The sequence below is a fragment of the Schistocerca cancellata genome, chromosome 7, assembly GCF_023864275.1.
Source record: "Schistocerca cancellata isolate TAMUIC-IGC-003103 chromosome 7, iqSchCanc2.1, whole genome shotgun sequence".
Taxonomy (NCBI): domain Eukaryota; kingdom Metazoa; phylum Arthropoda; class Insecta; order Orthoptera; family Acrididae; genus Schistocerca; species Schistocerca cancellata.
In genome coordinates, this window is record NC_064632.1 from 583,905,135 (window position 1) to 583,924,490 (window position 19,356).

The 19,356-nt window shown below is 46.2% G+C and overlaps 1 protein-coding gene across 2 annotated transcripts in view; it reads right to left on the reverse strand.

The window, feature by feature from the left end:
- LOC126092623 (protein FAM151B) overlaps positions 1–19,356 on the reverse strand; it is a 406,482-nt gene that overhangs the window by 93,115 nt on the left and 294,011 nt on the right. For both annotated transcript variants that reach the window (XM_049908339.1, XM_049908340.1), the window contains exon 3: positions 8,727–8,974. In XM_049908339.1, coding sequence (XP_049764296.1) covers positions 8,727–8,974 — 248 coding nt within the window. The remainder of the gene's footprint in view (positions 1–8,726; positions 8,975–19,356) is intronic.

Here is a 19,356-nt window from a genome sequence, read left to right on the forward strand (position 1 = left end):
TAAAAGGAGTGCAGGCGATTCAGAAAGCAATTCTCCAGGTTTGAGGCCAGTCATTCCCGTCTCCTCGTCGCTGCCTGTTTCTCGGCTCCACCGAGTTCTCTTGTCGCCCGGACTCGGCCGGCCACCCGACGAGCGGTGGACCTCGACGGCACATCGCTGCCCGCGCACTCCGCTGCCGGTACAGTTCAGTTGTTTACTTCCCGCGGTGAGGAACAGGGCAGAGCGGTCGGTCGCAGCCTGACTCGGGCGGGTAAACGTGGCGCGATGCGCGGCCCTGGTCCACTGGTACTGAAGCAGCGTTGCCTGGTTGATTCGGGGGAGATCATCGGTCGCATCGGATTGGGGAAGAAAGTCGGCCGTACCCTTTCCACGGGGACCATCCCGCAATTTACCTGAAGCGATGTAGGGAAATCACGAAAAATCCGAATCGGAATGGAGCGGCGCGTGTTTGACCCGTCGTCCTCTCGAATGAGAGTCCACTGCGCTAACCACTGCGCCACCTCTCTCGGTTGAAGCACCTATCGATATTTTCTAATGTTTCGTTGGCCTCGTCTTCAGTAAGAGAAATACCAGTTTTTTTATTCCTATAATCTGGATATCTGCAAAAAAGAAAAAGATTTGCAACCTCTGACACTGTAACTGTACAGCTCTTATTGTGTACCAGAAATTGTAGATCCAAAACAGAAACCTGTGATACGCCATGTAGTATTCTTTGTTCCTAATGCTACGTGACCAATATGGATTTAATACACTCCGCTACAACAGAACACGGTGAGAGTATGTCCAATATCGTCGGATCCACTTTGCGTCCCGTGAGTGTAGGCGAGTCGAAATAAGAAGTGACCATGACGTCATACCAACTTGAGATTTTTTTATCCATGTAATTCATTTCTAAATTTTATTAATTATTTGCAGAGTAAAGAATTTATTTATTTACGACATTTAATAGGTAATGAGTTTTAATGAGATAGATATAAATATGTTTTGACACAGCAAATCACCTTGTTTGCATTACGCATGACATGTTGCTTTAGTGCGCGATCAAGTAGTCGTCGAGTGCGGATCTGCTGTAACTTTCATGAACAGGCATAGAATTGTTAATTTTCTACCCGCAGTTCATTTAAAAATTATTGTAGGGAACGACGGCCCGATTTTGGTGCAAACAAATCGCGCGCGAATTCTCAAATATCGGCGCGTAGTTTAAGATACGCGGCTGCATGTCGGGCTTATCGTCGCGTGTGTGATTCGGTAACATTAACCTCAGTTTAGGGACATTAGCTTCATAATAACTATCAATGACTTATATGAGCGGCATAGTAATTGTCTTGATACTTAAGCAAGCGAGATGCGATTTACTGTCGGGATACCACAAATATTAATCATTGCATAGTCAGCTTGTTGATACTTTGCTTAGCAACTCATAAACGGACAGTGATAGAATTATTGAAACGATCTTTTATGTATTAATAATTGCTATATACACAAAAAGTACATAACCTCACTCGCATCATCTGGTCGCCGCGCAACGTTGGTGGCATCTGCCGCCCGCAAAGGGAACTTCGTAAAGAGCGCTATATAGACATCAGAAACTAATTACTCTAACTGTGAGTGACTTCTGGATTGGATGAGTTCTTTTTCAGCTAATTGGTATTAATAAACTTCTTTCGAGGTTGAAACTTCATCAATGGTGTCGCGCTCATTAAGTTTAGTAGAACGATAGTGCCAGCCACGCTACTATTTATAGTTTTAAAAGAAAAGAGAGCACATACCTGTTTTTCTTTTGAGAAATGTTCGTACTTCAGGCGTCAGTGTTCTCAAAACAGAGGCACGAGTGACGCTCCCTCACTGAACCACCACACACACGTGACCCCTTCTCACTACATTTCTGCATTGAAAACCCTGAGATATAGCCGCGGTACGAAGAAGGAAGAAAGAAGAGGAAAGATCAGCGAAAGAAACGGAGGAAAGGGAGAAGGGGAGGTCACAAGACGCTACATTTTCAACTCGTAATACTTGGTTGAACGGTTCGGGACAGCCCACGGAATGTGCTCCCTGCTTCAGTAGACTATATATATCCGAAAGCATTGCCACAATCCGCCAATTTCATAGAGATGTTTCCTGGCGGAATGTGTCTGCAGTCAGCGCACGACACGAGTACAGGGGGAGCTCACAAACACGCCGCCGTGGTCGAAGAGGAGGGGTTTAGGTCGGCACTGGTCTGGTGCTGTATTAAGAAGACGCAAGTGCACCCCGCCAGGGGGACACAGCGCTGCGTGCATCTGGCCGCCAGCTCAAAGCGCTGTGCGTTCAAGACCGATTTCCGGTCTCCAGGTTTAAAAAAAAGTCTTTTCTTTTTGTGCATACTTTGTCTCTTATGGTGTTAGGAACCTGCGATCGACAGGAGATTTCGTACGGTAGTTATCCTCATTATCCGAAAATCGCGTTTCAGTGGAAGCGCGCTTACGACCACTCCAGCACCTCTCAGCGCTTGGGTCGTTTGCGACTCCGATCGATATCTCGATATCTCCTTCTCTATAAAGCTATTGTAACGTTTTAGGTCGAAGAAGATGTCGATAAAGATTTTCCACTTCCCCACAAAGGTGGCTCAGGTACATACTTTCGAAAGAAATGAGATGAAAAAAGAAGTTACGGCAATACTTTATTACAGGATTTCAATGAATGACAACACGCAGCACGATTACTGCACTCAAACTTGGTGTAAACGGATGTAAGCTGAGATGAACGGGACACTGGATACTTTTGATTATAAACCATTACTGTTGGGTGACGTTACTAAGGCTATTCCTGATCTCACTGACAATTTGACGGATAGGTGCCTCGGAGGCTATAAGGAGAACGCTAATGAAGCAATGAATTCATTAATTTGGCTCAAATGGCTCTGAGCACTATGGGACTTAACATCTGAGATCATCAGTCCCCTAGAACTTACAACTACTTATACCTAACTAACCTAAGGACATGACACTCATCCATGCCCGAGGCAGGATTCGAACCTGCGACCCTAGCGGTGGCGCGGTTCCAGGCTGTAGCGCCTAGAACCGCTCGGCCACTCCGGCCGGCGCGGCTTCGTCATTCGCCACAAAACAGACGAGAAACGCCTCAAGCCTTTGGACCGACTTTCGTTCCAGAGCTACATCAAGGCTAGAACTGTGGCTTTAGAAAGTGAGATCTTCGAAGAAGACAAAGGTTTACTGTGTGGGCCAGGACTATCAGATTAATCCGTAAGCTGAAAAATTTTAAAGTTGTATACAGAGAGGTTCAAATGGTTCAAATGGCTCTGAGCACTATGGGACTTAACTTCTAAGGTCATCAGTCCCCTAGAACTTAGAACTACTTAAACCTAACTAACCTAAGGACATCACACACATCCATGCCCGAGGCAGGATTCGAACCTGCGACCGTAGCGGCCGCGCGGTTCCAGACTGTAGCGCCTTTAACCGCTTGGCCACCACGGCCGGCTGTATACAGAGAGGTACAACTCAACACTTTAATGCGTATTTCTAGAGACAACGTTCGTTAAATTGACTCACATGATTACAAACAATATGTTTTTCATAATGTTATTTATTTACATTTAAAGGCAACAAGATAGGCTCACGTTCAGTACTTCAGTTTTCAAGTGCCCGCCTTTTTGAAATGCGCTTCAGGAAAATTAATTTTCGAGATTCATGCAGCAGAGCATTTAATTGTGATAATGTACATATGCTTCATTTCGACTCCAGTCCTATATTTCACCCTCAGTCGTGCCAACTGTTTAGTTTACGCAGTCCACGCAGTGGTATTTTCGCCGCCGTCTGTGCTGCATAGGCTCACGTACTTACCGGCCAAAAATTATTTAGATAGTAATTAAGATATCTAATTTTGTTTGTTAATAATGATTTGAATGAAAAAATTATTATTTGCAGGAAAAGATGGTGGACATTAACATAAAGTAGGGCTACGAAATTGGAAAACTCCCTTAACACAAACTTTCTGATATAATTCCATAGAGAATATCATAGATTCCAAATATGTAAAGATTACTTTTTTTCAGTTTGTCTTTAATTAACTTCGCAAGAGCTACGAAAGTTGCTGAAGCTTTGCAGAAAGCTAGTGGAGGGGTGCTCCCAGGGTGGGAGGCCTCACAAGGGACTCTGCCGCTGAGTCCCCAGTGAGGTGAGGCGTGCCGTAGTTTGGCCACCGGCAGCTGGCGCGGCGGGCGCTCTGCCTGTAGCAGCGAGTGACTGGCAGTCACACTGTAACGGTCCGTACCTCTGCAGACGCACAAGAGCCATCCTCGGGAGCGAGTCGCCACAGCTCCCACAGCGGTAACGCCACACATATCTCAATAATTTCCTGTAGCTGCACGGCCTAGTGCAAGTCTTTTTATTGGACGCCATTTCGTCGGCCTGCGTGTAGCTAACCTACACCGGTGTCCTTTCCAGGTAAGGTGAACCTACAGTCTGTAGCACAATCAGAATCACATGTCGTTCCTGGCAACTCTGCACATCGTGGGGAGGTGAAGACCAGGTTAACAGCAGATCGAAATACTTCATCGTCGAACCGAGATTCGATACCGCGACATTTCGGCTTTCAAGCACTCAGTTTACAGGTAGACCACCGGGGCCTGGTGACAACCTAATCTTCGTGTGGTAACAATATGCATTTAAGAACTTCTGTCATAATGCATCAGCGTTCGATTTGTCGCAGAGTAACAATAACTGAACCCTATAAATGTCCCTGGGATTTCTCACGAGTAACATGCGCACACTACTGACGCTTATTTCAATTGTTGTTATGGAAATGCACGAATTATTTTGCAATTTTTAGGGTCACCTCGAATTGATAATTTGCAGCGGAAACAAAACATTTTATACAAATAAAGTCGGTAATGAAGTAGTCGATTGACATTCATGGAGCTGGAGCAACAAACTCCTCAGTGTATTAAAATAAATACCAGTGCCACACTCAAGTGCTATTGTCTTATAATTAATAAATACATTAACCAGTACATAAATGGCACACAGTGTGGGACCTTAACAAAAATAAATCAATACAGGGTGACATGTCCTCCGCTCGTGGTCTCACGGTAGCTTCCCGAGCACGGGGTTCCGGGTTCGAATCCTGGCGGGGTCAGGGGTTTCACCTGCCCCGAGATGACTGGATGTTGTTGTGTCGTCTTCATCATCATCATTACGGTCGGAGGAAGGAGACTGCAAACCACCTCCATTAGGACCTTGCCTAGTCCGGCGGTGCGCATCGTTCCCCTACGCTCTGTCAAGACGCATGGGACTTCATTTCAGAGTGTGACCTACTTAAACTTCGTCACTATGGAGGAACAAATCACCAATCTTATTGTCTCATCACCGTGACAGCTCGATCAGCAGCAGTGGAGTGGACACCGCGAAGACGACACATCGAAATTTGATTTCGATGAAATACGTTGTGCAACACAATTGAAAGATCACTTTTCGAAACCCTGTCTCCCATTGCGACGCATAAGTTTGAAATTTGCTTCAAAGATCCCTACAACCTTTGTCTGTGACGTCACTCGCGGACTCGGTGTTGCTTCAGACAGCTAGGTGTCGACTCGTGCGAAAAAAACGCCAGAGCTCCGAAGTTTATGTGAGGCGTAGGTTGTGTCAGTGGCGTCGTATTGGCACCAAATGTCACCGCAATTCTGACCAACGCCGCCGTGACCTCGTCACATGATGGGAAGGTCGCTGTTACCCACATTTCACCCCTTCTTTTGACGCCGGTGCGATGCTGGTCAGAACCACGACACCCAGCGTTGAAATCACGCGGTTTTGTTACGACTATCCGTGGAAACAGATTTCATACACACCGCCGCTCAGAATTGACACGAAAAGGCTTCAAGGTGTGTCATTAGGGATGTCAGTGAAACTGCCATTTCTCTGGGACCGTTGATTCACACACATTTCGCGGGCGAAAGCGGCAGTTCGGCGTCCGATGAGCAAAGGGCTGACGTTCTTCCCAACGTTCGACATTTCTTCCACCCCCCGGGTGTTGCAACCCTACTCTGAGGACACCGTGAGGCTGCGCCCCACAGAACGCGGTTTGACCCCTTTGGAGTGTAGTGCGACCACAAATTTTGGCCCGGTATTCGGTGTGGAACCACTAGAGACTGTTGAAAACCATTTGAAGAAATCCGAATATGATTCGAAGTCGAAATACGTTTTTATGCTTTTCCGCACCCTCCTGTGGCATGATCATGGGTGAGAACACAACATTAAGATGTGCGTGATAAAACGGCATAGGGTCCGCTTTATGATCCTTCAGTTCGAAAACCTCTCAGTGCCACCCATGCGCCTTAGTCGAGCACGTTGAAAATGTACGTGTAAATGAACTTTGATATATTTTCCCTTTCGGCTGATGTGGCACCTGACGGTAGGCAAACACCTTCGACACCCCCTATGTGGTGATTGCCTGCTAGAAAATCCTCAAAACGAGATGTGTGTCCAAGTTTCTGACACATACAGCTGTAACGTCCTCAAGTAAGATGAGTGGGAAGCATCCAGGGTGCCGCCAAATTGAGGGGTCATAGAGGGATTCTTTCCCGTTTTACTCACTCCGTTGTCACGCTTCACGAGGGTGCGAAAAAGGGACAACAAAGCATAAAAACGCATTGTGGCTTCAAATCGCATTCAGATTTTGTCGAACGCTTTTCAACAGTCTCTAATGGTACCACACTGAATACCGGAGCTAAATTTGCGGTCGCACTACACTGCAAAGGGGTCATAATTACGTTCGGTGGGACTGCAGTCTCACGGTGTCCTTAGAGCAGTGTTGAAACGCCCAGGGGGTGGCAGCAGTGTCGAACGTTCTCAAGAATGTCGGCCTGTTGCTTATAGCACTGCGAAATGTGTGTGAATCAACACCCTGAAAGAATAGGCGGTTTCACTGACACCACTAATGCCACCCCCTGAAATCTTTCCGTCGTCGATTTCTAGCGGCGCTGTGTCTGAAACGTTTTCCTCGGCCACCCCGTAGAAAACAGCGTGATTTCAACGCTGGGTGTCCCTGTTGTGACCTCCGTTGCACAGGCATCAAAAGAAGGTATGAAGTGTGGGTTACAGGAGTTGTGACGACCGTCCCATCATGTGACACGTCCACGGTGGCGTTGGTCACATTTGTGGCGACATTTGTTGCCAACGTGACGTCATTAACCCACCTTACACGAAACAGGAACTTCTGAGCTGTGGCCTTTTCTTTCCCCGTGTGTCGACACCTTGCTGTCTGAAGCGTCACAGAACCTGTGGGCGGCACCATTACATAGGAAAGTTCTAGGGATCTTTGCCCCCAACTTTAAACCTCTGCGTCGGCACAGGAGACGTTTGTGGGGTTTCGAAGAAGTGATCCTTTAATTTTGTTGCCCATTGTAGAGCTGACAACATTTTGACGAAAATTTGGTGTCGAGTATACAGGGTGTACATAAAGTCCGGGAACACTTTCAATTATTTATTGCACAAGAACTAAACACTGTACAGATGTCATACATATTGCATTTTGAAGAGAAACTCTGAAAGTTTTTTTTACTTTTTTTATTTTTAGTTTTTGACAAACATTCGATATCCTAATCATGAGTGACCCGCCAGACGATAATACAGTAATCTTGCCATACAAGTCCCAACATGGCATCGTCGACTGTGGCAGGCCGGCCGGTGTGGGCGAGCGGTTCTAGGCGCTTCAGTCCGGAACCGCGCGACTGCTACGGTCGCAGGTTCGAATCCTGCCTCGGGCAAGGATGTGTGTGATAGATTAGTTAGGTCATCAGTGATAGATTAGTTAGGTCATCAGTCCCCTAGAATTTAGAACTACGGACTTCACACACATCCATGCCCGAGGCAGGATTCGAACCTGCGACCGTAGCAATCGTGCGGTTCCGGACTGAAGCGCCTAGAACAGCTCGGCCACCGCGGCCGACACGAATTTGTTGTGCCACTAATAATGGCCATTCTTGTTGGTGGCTTGTTACCATACTTGGTTCTAAATATCCGTTGAACAGCTGTAGCACACTTGTTTTTGTCGAACTCCAACACACTGAAAGCTCGCTCCGCACCTGAACTCGCCATGTTTGCGACTAGCGCTGACTATCGGCAATTTACGAAACTACGCTGTGGCGGTATACACGAAAAAAAACTTTCAGGGTTTCTCTTAAAAATAACATATGTATGATATCTGTACAATGTTTGGTTCGTGTGCAATAAATGATTGAAAGTGTTCCCGGACTTGATGTACACACTGAGAGAGAAATGAGAAAATAGTTATGAGTACTGATTCCAATTGCCATAGGTAACTTGCAGTTGTTGAAGTTGATTTTCGACTAAGGTAGCAGTGGAAAAGAAGCGAGGAGCACAATGAACATGGAGCGTGACTTCTGATGTGTATTGACCGAGGCCAAACTGAGTATACGAAAGAAGTGTGTCAAAAATCAGCAGTACCAACAGTGTCATTGACTCATTATTTCTTGGCCTCATAAAACATGTGAAGCGTATTCGTTTGAACGTTAACTAAATGTTATTTAAAATAAATATTATTTACATTCGTCGCTGTAGAAAAGAAGTGCGCTACGCTTATTTCCAGTCTACAGTTTAGTGTGGCGAGGCTTCTGGTTACATGTACCCTCGCACTGAGTTGGAGGTGTCAGAAGCGTTGGTAGGACTGCTGCAGGGTGGGGGGAGGAGTCGGCAGCCGCATTCACTCACCGCCATCTGCTTGCGCGCCTCCTGGATGACGCCCCTGGACTTGTTGAAGGCCATCTCCGACTTGAAGTCGAGTTTGACCCCCTTCTTCACCTTCCCCGGCGCCACAGTCTCGTTGACGACCTTGAGAAACTCTGCGAGGGACAGGTCGATGTTGTCGGTCACCGCGTGAGCCATTACGGGCATCTCCTCTCCCGTGTTGTTCACTTTGCCGAAGCTCACGTCCGCCTCCAACATCATCAGGGTGTCGTCTGCAACACAACACACACACACTTAACACACAAACTTAACTCAGCAACAGCGGCTAGCCGGAAATAGCAATCACGAATGTAATAATTCTCTTTACAGCCAACTCAATTTTCCAAAAAGGGTAAAAATGATGTCTCTTTCTGTTTTCTATAATATCAATGATATTAGATTACATGTGAGAAGTCAAAATTCGAGTGCCGCATCGGGATTCGAACTCTGCCAATTACGCCGACCTCCTTTGATTGATTCGCACCTCTTTTGGTTTATTTTATGGAAACACGTTTCAGGCTATCTTTATGCTCTATCTAGCAACAAGTACAACTACGACTGCGATAAAGAAAATTCGAATACCTTCGAAGACGTCACTTTGAAATTGAGTAAACGGTGCAAGAAGATGTCAGGTTCTGCCCCCGTCAAACAAGTCGTTCTCCAGCAGCGATATCAACAAACTCGTTTCTCGTTGGGAGAATGTTTCCGTCGCCAGGTTGACTATGTTGAGAAATAAATATGTAGAGATGAAGAATAAAGATGTGGAATTTTAACAGAGTTTATGAGTTGTCACATAAACCTTTCAGCACGCCCTCGTGAGTAATCTTATTTGAAAATGAAATGCTTTTGTTGTACATTTGTGTAATGTCAACATGTCGGATATGTAGAAACAGTGCAAAAAGTTGGGGCTTATGCAAATGAAGTACTACGCCCGTTAGGACAATATTAACATCTATGTCATTAAATGAACAAGAAGACAGCTGAAAGGGAGTTAATGGTGAATAGAGTTTGGTAGAGGCAGATTTTGTGAAAGGATGCTTCATGTAATGGTCTCAGAAGAAGTGTTCTGAAGAAATTTTCAGACTGGGACGTGTGGAAAATCGTGCAGAAAGAAGTACTGCGTTGAGCAAGATTTAAAGCGAAGTTGTTTTGGAGCAGTTAACAACTTAATGAAGAGAGTTTCAGCAAACGGTAATGGAGTCGCATTAGCATGGGAAACGGGCAAGAAACCGAGATATTTCAAACGGAAAATTATTTCAAAGACTGTGGAGGTTTATCATGAAAAGAAGAGTAGCCACTGAATGATGGAAGACAAGCAGCATTAATTATCGGTTGCACGTTTAAAGGTAAGAAGAGATGTTAAAAAGAATCAAGAATACTGTAAAGGCGAACAGCAGACGCCGCCTACTTGAAGATATGCGTAGGTAACTGGGCCCTCATTTAAGTCTGGGTAGCAGAAATGTGTTTTACGGGAAGGGAAGTTGTCTGAACATTATGGGCCAGCGAGGTAGGAGGGGTAGTACAGACGGAATGTGACATAACAACCAACCGTTTATCGGAATCTGTGAATGTTATATGGACTTTTCTTTCCAGTGAAGTATTTAGAACTGTCTTAAGTAGAGAGTGACAGTTATTGAATTATATGAAATAAAATCGTCATAACTTCTGAACGATTTGCGTTAGGACGTTCAAACTGCTCGGTTGGCCGCGGGTATCATAGGAATTAGCATGCGCATGGGCACGCGCCTTTAGTGACGAAGCCCATCATCATTTGGATGGGTTCGTCAATAAGCAGAATTGGCGGATTTGAGAGGCTGAGAATCCGCATTTCGCCATCGAGAAGTCTCTTTACCCTCAACGTGTGACTGTGTGGTGTGCAATGAACCGTCACGAAATAATTGGTGCGGTATTCCTTGATGGCACGGTCACCACCGAACGGGGCTTGGAGGTTTTGGAAGATGATTTCATCCCCATTATCCAAAGTGACCCCGATTTCGACAAGATGTGGTTCATGCAAGCAGGACAGTGTTTGATGTCCCGGAGGAGCAGTTTGGGGACTACATTCTGGCTCTGGGATACCCACAGGCCACTGGCATGGGGCTGGATCGGACGCCATATTCTCCAGATCTGAAGATATGCTTCTCCTTTTTGTGGCGCTATCTTAAAGACAGGGTGTACAGCAATAATCTCAAAATGAATTGCTGAGCTAAAAAGAGCCATTCAAACGGTCAGCGACAGCACAGATATTCAGACACTTTTCAGTGGGTCATGCAGAACTTCGCTATTCGACTGCGCCACATCATCGACAATGATGGCAAGCGTACTGAGCACGTCATAAACTAAATCCGAATATCTGTAGTGACGTATGTGTGTTGAAGAAAGTGTGTGCACGCCGTAGTTTGTAACTAACTTAGGTTTTTTTCATATAGTTCAAGAACTGCCAGCCTGTAATTGCCAGGGCATACTACGTAGACACAATAGTGTCGGTGTCATTGCTCGTAAATGGTTGTGTTTTAACTAGGAGCCGCGTCTGAGAATACCAGACGCAGTTCTCACTGGAGTGACTGTAATACACTGGTGTGGAAAACTTAACGAGGAAAGTAACTTTCGCTTGATGAGTCACAGTCAGGTAATATAATTCGATCAAACCTGGACCACGTACTAAAAGAACTGGTACCGTACAGTGGAAAAGCACGTGAAGGAAATACGCAGTCGAGAAAAAATGACACTTTTATCCAAAGACAATAGAATGAAGTCACCGCGATTCATGATGACACCCTCATGGGACACGGTTCTTTAAAGGGTGTGTGACCGCCACGGGCGATGCTACATGCTCTGCAACGCACTGCCATTCTGGCCACGAGACTGGTCAGGAGTCCTTCTGGTAGGGCGCTCCATTTCTCAAGCAGCGCGCTTGATAATTACTGGCTGATCTTTCGTGCACGTGGACGTGCTGGAGTACGTCTCTGAACGCGTCGCACACGTGCTCGATGCGATTTTGGTAGGGGGAACGAGCATGACAACCTCTCGTTCCAAGAGCTCCTCCACCAGCGCTGTTTAATGCGGTCTCCCAGCGTCGTATATAGAAAGAAAGTCTGGGCCGAATGCAGCCTTGAAAAGACGCACATGTTTAGTGACTACAGTGTCACAATAACGTTCCCCGGTGTGCGTACCGAGTTCAAAGCTCTGCAAGCACTATGCCTCGCCACGTACCACCTGCCTCACCAACATGACCGTATTTCACGATGTTCCTAGGTGCGCTGTATCTACATCTACATCTATACTCCGCGAGCCACCTTACGGTGTGTGGCGGAGGGTACTTATTGTACCACTATCTGATATATTTCCACTCTCGCCGTATGAGGGTAATTCCAGAATCACTACTCAGACAGCCGGCCGGAGTGGCCGAGCAGTTCTAGGGGCTACAATCTGGAACCGCACAACCGCTACGGTCGCAGGTTCGAATCCTGCCTCGGGCATGGGCGTGTGTGATGTCCTTAGGTTAGTTAGGTTTAAGTAGTTCTAAGTTCTAGGGGACTGATGACCTCAGAAGTTGAGTCCCATAGTGCTCAGAGCCATTTGAACCATCAAATTCAAAACAATAACAAGGTGATACAATAACGTCATACAACACAACTTCCAATACGTTTATCCATATGAGTGAATGAAATACCACAACACTGCTGTACAGCTGTTGTTCTTCAGTGCGAAGACTGGTTTGATGCAGCTTTCCATGTTACTCTCTCCTGTCCAAGACTCTACACCTCCGAATAACTGCTGCAACGTACACCCTTCTCAATCTCCTTACTGCATTCATCTCTTGGTCTTCCTCTACGATTTTTACCCCCATACTTCCCTCCAGTACTAAATTGGTGATCCCTTGATGTTTCATAACGTGTCCTATAAACCTATCCCTTCTTCTAGTCAGCTTGTGCCACAAATTTTTCTCCTCTATTACATTCAGCAACTCCTCATTATTTATGTGATCTACGTATCTATTCTTTAGTATTTGAAAAGCTTCTATTCTCTTCTTGTCTAAACTGTTTATCGCCCACGTTTCACATACATACATTCCTATACTCTATACAAATGCCTTCAGAAAATACTTCCTAACACATAAATTTATATTCAGTATTAACAAATGTAAAATGTAAAACAATGTAATAAAGAGAAGAAAAAGAAATTGGATTGGGCATATATTAAGAAAGAATGACGGACTGATAAAAACAGTTTTAGAAGGATATGTAGAAGGGAAAAGGAAGCGAGGAAGGAAGAGATTCCAGATACTGGATGATATGATGGACTGTACAACATACAGCAGCCTTAAGAAGGAAGCAATGGTTCGCAGAAAATGGAGAGGCAAAGGACCTGCTAATATAGCAGATAACTGATGATGATGATTAACAAATTTATCTTGTTCAGAAATAATATTCTTTCCTTTGCCAGTTTACATTTTATAGCCCTTCTCCTTCGCCCATCATCGGTTATTTTGCTGCCCAAGTACTAAAATTCACCTGCTACTTTAAGTGTATCGTTTCCTAATCTTCTTCCCTTATTTAATTCGACTACATTCCATTATCCCTGTTTCAAGACAGTGTCCATTCCGTACAATGCGCTGTACTGTAGAAAATTAAACAATAAAAGTTAAACTAACATGGATTGTGAAAACTGTAGAAAATAAATTCAATTTATCAATATCCAGCGTAAACACACACTTAGTAATTTCTTTCGCAGTTATTTGTCTTATTACCTCGCTACATCTGCAGGCAGTTAACGTAATAATTCCCAACATTGTTTCCTTGTTCTTAATGGAACTTTGTCAGTTTATTACATTATCTCCTTGTCCTACATTTATGGTTTATTATGTGATGTGAGCGTGGGATGAAAGTGATTGGGTATGCTTGTTGTCAATGGAAAAGTGCACGATAGTTCAGCAATAGGTATCCTTATAAATCAATTTATGCTGCTATCATTTGAACAGGCGTAAGAAGAGTAACAACGGCAGTTTATGTGTCAGATGAGTGGCAAAGAGGACTTGGAACAGATTCAGTAAGATACTGCGAAGAGATGGTACAGAGTTCGCAGCTGTTTTTGTGTATTTGATAGAACAGTAATACGTGAGAGAACGTTTATTCTCTTTACATATAAACATGTCAAAAAAGTTTTGCATTACCTCGGTTCCGAGAGTTCCGGAACCTGTGCAGTAAACTGTAGTAGAGATCACCATAAACATCATTTCCGCCCTTTTTATTCCTCATGAAAACTACACATTGCATGTTGTACCACCATACAGCGAGACCTTCAGAGGTGGTGGTCTAGATTGCTGTACATACGGGAACCCTAATACCCAGTAGAACGTCCTTTTGCATTGATGCATGCCTTTATTCGTCGTGGCATACTATCCACAAGTTCATCAAGGCATTGTTGGTCCAGATTGGTCCACTCCTCAACTGCGATTCGGCATAGATCCCTCAGAGTAGTTGATGGGTCACGTCGTCCATAAACAGCCCTTTTCAATCTATCCCAGGCATGTTCGATAGGTTCATGTCTGGAGAACATGTTGGCTACTCTAGTCGACCGATGTCGTTACGATGTGCTGCCGATATGGTTACACTATCGATCGGAGGATGGCATTCACGTGTTGTGCAGCCGTTACGGCGCCTTCCATGGTCATCAGCGGTGTATGTCGGCCTCACATAATGCCACCCCAAAACATCAGTGAACCTCCACCTTGCTGCCCTCGCTGGGCAGTGTGTCTAAGGCGTTCTGTCTGACCGGGTTGTCTCGAGACACGTCTCCGATGATTGTCTGGTTGAAGGCATATGCGACATTCATCGGTAAAGAGAACGTGATGCCAATCCTGAGCGGTCGATGCGGCATGCTGTTGGGCCCATCTGTACCGCGACGCATGGTGTCGTGGTTGCAAAGATGGACCTCGCCACGGACGTCGGGAGTGGAGCATCATGTAGCCTATTGTGCACAGTTTGAGTCGTGACACGACGTCCTGTGGCTGCGCGAAAAGCATTATTCAACATGGTGGCGTTGCTGTCGCGGTTCCTCCGAGCCATAATCCGTAGGTAGCGGTCATCGACTGCAGTAGTAGCCCTTCGGCGGCCTGAGCGAGGCATGTGATCGACAGTTCCTGTCTCTCTGTATCTCGTCCATGCCCGAACAACACCACTTTGGTTCTTTCCGTATGCCTGGACACTTCTCTTCCTGGCACACGCACCGCGGTTTTGATCGTCTAGGCGTGGTTGAACTACAGACAACACGAACCTTGTACCTCCTTCCTGGTGGAATGACTGGAACTGATCGGCTGTCGGACCCCCTGCGTATAATAGGCACTGCTCATGCATGGTTGTTTACATCTTTGGGCGGGTTTAGTGACATCTCTGATGAGTCAAAGGGACTGTGTCTGTGATGCAATATCCACAGTCAACGTCTATCTTCAGGAGTTCCGGGAACAGGAGTGATCCAAAATCTTTTTTGATATGTGTAGAAGCCAATCATTTCATCAGTCACTTATGATTTCCGAAAAATTTAATTAAACGTCTTCATTAAACTGGTTTACCTGGCTATGTGGATGATGTAGCCTAAAGTTTTTTTTTTTCGTGTGAGTAGAGAAGCGAACTATTAAGACTACTTTCCCTCTCCTAGGAGCAGGAAAAGGTTTCCCTCATGCCCATCACTCGCAGAACCATATTTCTAGTTGTAACTTACTAAAAGCTTCATACTAATGTCTCAAAATATGACACCAGGAAATAACCTCAGGAAAAACCGCTTCGTAATGTTATTCTCGGCAGAAACGACGGTAGCTGACAGCCGCGCTTGATTACGTGAGAATGGAGGTAAGACATGTTTTGTCTCCGGTCGCCTGTTCTTATCGCGGGTGCTTTGAGTCAGTCTTCACGAGATCAGCAGACGGGCTTAGAACAGTGAGTGCTCTTCGTGGTCCGGCTGTGACGTGGCGGGGTCGCTAAACCCGCCGGACAGCAGGGGACGCTTGGCGCCAGGTAGCTGGCGGTATACCTGTCGCGCATCCAGCGAGTGACACGCGCCTGGAATTCACTGCACTGCCTGGGATTGAGCCGGCGGCGGAATTAAACGTCAGCGCGGATAGCTCACAGGGAGGGCGCGCTGCCGTGATTAATGGCGGTGTGGGAGCGCCGTCATTCATTACGGCCTGCCGGCTTCCGCAGGTCGGCCGCCGGCGTTCGGCGCGGAAGACGGATGGCAGGTGCTTACGTGGCCCGCTGCGAGACTAATGGTGGCGAACCCACAATAGCACGGCGATACTCGACTCATCAACCGTGCTGGTTTCCGCCACGCAAGATCCAGTTCCCTCTGACTATAGTCAGTCACTTCTTTTCAATAGTAATAAAACGCTGCGTCATTACCGAACACTGGCGAATGTTCCGTTCTAGGACTACACAAGTGTGTTCGATCCGTCGGTATCGTAATTGTAAACCCGTCCTCCCCTGAGCACATTCTTCAGGAGTCTCAGAACACGTCGGAGCCTTTCAGATTCGTGTAGCAGGGCGTCGTGAACCGCTTCTCCCCCGACACCTACATCTGTACAACACACGCTGTGTGGCGGAGAGAACTTCAGGGACCACAATCATTAAACACCTTTCCCCGTTGCATTCGCGTGTAGTGCGCCCAAAGACAGACTGCCCATTTATCTCTGTATGAGGTTCAATTCCGGTGACTTTATCATCGTAGCTATTTTCCGAGATGTTTGTGGTAGGATGCAGCTATGTCGCCCAACTCTTCTGAGAACCTAAGCTCTCGGAAATTTGACAGTAGTGACGCACATCGCCTCTCTCGCAGCGTGTGCCACTGGAGTTTGTGAAGCATCTCAGTGACGCTTTCGGGCTGAGTGAGCGACCCAGATTACAGATGATGTCGATTGTAGCCGGAAGTAGAGACAGAGTCCACGTTCGCAACTTCGTAGAGTCCACATCACTGCGATTCGTAACTTTCCTCGAGTTTCGCGGGAACACTGGGCGCTACAAGGAGGGGAGGAAAGATTGCTAGCTTCTTTTTTACTTGGTTTGGTCTTCCTGATCATTCCGCTTTTGCGTTTTGTGTCGAAAATGTCACACCAGTCCATCTACGTCCATTCATTTGAGGCGGTTATAAAATCGTCCCCTCCTTTTCCAGATAGTTTCTTCGACTTTGTGTAAAATACTTTACTGTCATCTTCTTCGATGGATTCTCTTATGAATCTCGTACTTGTAACTGGATCCAACATTCTTCTACTCATTTTGCGCTCTTCCTTCTCTGGCTCGGGAACATACTGCATTGGGAGCTACTGATTTGCAAACTATTACACGCTCAAGCGCCAAACAAACTGGTATAGGCATCCGTGTTCAAATTCAGAACTATGTAAATAGACAGAATACGGCGCTACGGCCGGCAGCGCCTATGCAAGACAAAAAATTGACAGGCAGAGTTGTTGGATCGGTTACTGCTGCTACAATGGCAGGTCATCAAGATTTTAGTGAGTTTGAACGTAGTGTACTAGTGATCGGATACAGCAACTTTGATGTAGCGATGAAGTGGGGATTTTCCCGTACGACCGTTTCACGAGTGTACCGTGAATATCAGGAATCCTGTAAAACATCAAGTCACCGTCATCGCTGCGGCCGGAAAAAGATCCGGCAAAAACGGGACCAACGTGACAGAAGTGCAACCCTTCCGCAAATTGCTGCAGATTTCAGTGCTGGGCCGTCAGCAAGTGTCAGCGTGCCAATCATTCAACGAAACATCATCGATATGGCCTTTCGGAGACGAAGGCCCACTCGTCTACCTTTGATGACTACGCGACACAAAGCTTTACGCCTCGCCTGGACCCGTCAACACCGACAATGGAGTGTTGATGACTGGAAGCATATTGCCTGGTCGGAAGAATCTCGTTTCGAATTGTATAGACCGGATGGACTTGTATGGATATGGAGACAACCTCATGAATCCATGGACTCTGGATGCCAACAGGCGACTGTTCAAGCTGGTAGAAGCTCTATAATGGTGTGGGGCGTGTGCAGCTGGAGTGATATGGGACCCCTGTTACGTCTAGATACGACTGTGGCAGGTCACACGAACGTAAGTATCCTGTCTGATCACTTGCATCCATTCGCATCCATTGTGCATTCGACGGACTTGAGCAATTCCAGCAGGACCATGTGACACCCCACACGTCTAGAATTGCTACAGAGTTTAAACACTTCCGCTGGCCACCAAATTCCCCAGACATTAACATTATTGAACATATCTGGGATGCCTTGCGACGTGCTGTTCGGAAGAGATCCCCATCCCGTCCTACTGTTACGGATTTATGGACAGCCCAGTAGGATTCGTGGTGTCGATTCCCTCCAGCATTACTACAGGCATTAGTCGCATCCATGCCACGTCGTGTTGCAGTACTTATGCGTGCTGGTGGGAGCTCTACACTATATTAAGTAAGTACACAAGTTTCTTTGGTGTGTGTGTCATTATTCATGATTATCAGCTGTCGCTGTCTGTAAAACGCGTCTTTCCTTGGCATAGCAAACTGGAACGCCAGTAAACATAACATGCTTCTCTCTTCCTTCCTTTCGATCTTAGTAATAAAGGCAATAAATCATTAACTTTCAATATCGAGAATATTGCCCTTATTTTAATTGGCAAATTATACTTTGTAGCAGTAAAAGCTTTAAAAAGCTTTCTAAACGTGCAGATTTTGGGCATTTGAAACTGCTTGGCCAAATGTCTGGGCAAATGCCCATTTACAAATGTCCTTCCCACTGGGCATTTGCCCGGCCCACATCCGTAGGCGTGGCCAACCACTGGTTACCGAACACACGGTGTCTCTTGTTATCGGCTGCATTAGGAACTAGCCACGTACCTGTCATTGTTAGTTATACACCTCGCTACAGCATCACTGCCAAGATACTTTCGTATGACGGACTGGTGTTTCAAAAAAATGGTTCAAATGGCTCTGAACACTATGGGACATAACATCTGAGGTCATCAGCCCCCTAGAACTTAGAACTACTTAAACATAACTAATCTAAGGACATCACACACATCCATGCCCGAGGCAGGACTCGAACCTGCGACCGTAGCGGTCGCGCGGTTGCAGACTGTAGCGCCTAGAACCGCTCGGCCACCCCGGTCGGCCCTGGTGTTTCACTTACCGTTTCTCTACCCTTGGAAATAAAGCAGGACAAAAACAGAGGTCTTCCCAACGAAAATGGAATAATGTATGCTGGGCGTAACAATAAGGGACAAAAAAGAAAGGAATGGATAAGAGGAATGACACTAATTGGGGACAAGTCGGCGACTGTTACGAAACTGATATGGACACTGGCTGAACATACAGCGAGGCGAAATGATGGGAGATGGACGGTGGAGGTACACCTTGGGCTCCTTGTGATAAGAAACAGCTAGAGGACGACCTAGTAGACGATGGGTTCACCATATGCAGGAACGATAAGGACAGACTTGGATGCGAAAAATTGGAGAGGCCTAGAAGAGTGATGATAAATGGTTAATGAGGCGATGAGTAGTCGTTCGAAGAGCCGATCGCCTTAAAGCACCGCTTCCTGGATTCGGGGAAGTAAGCCTGCCGTGG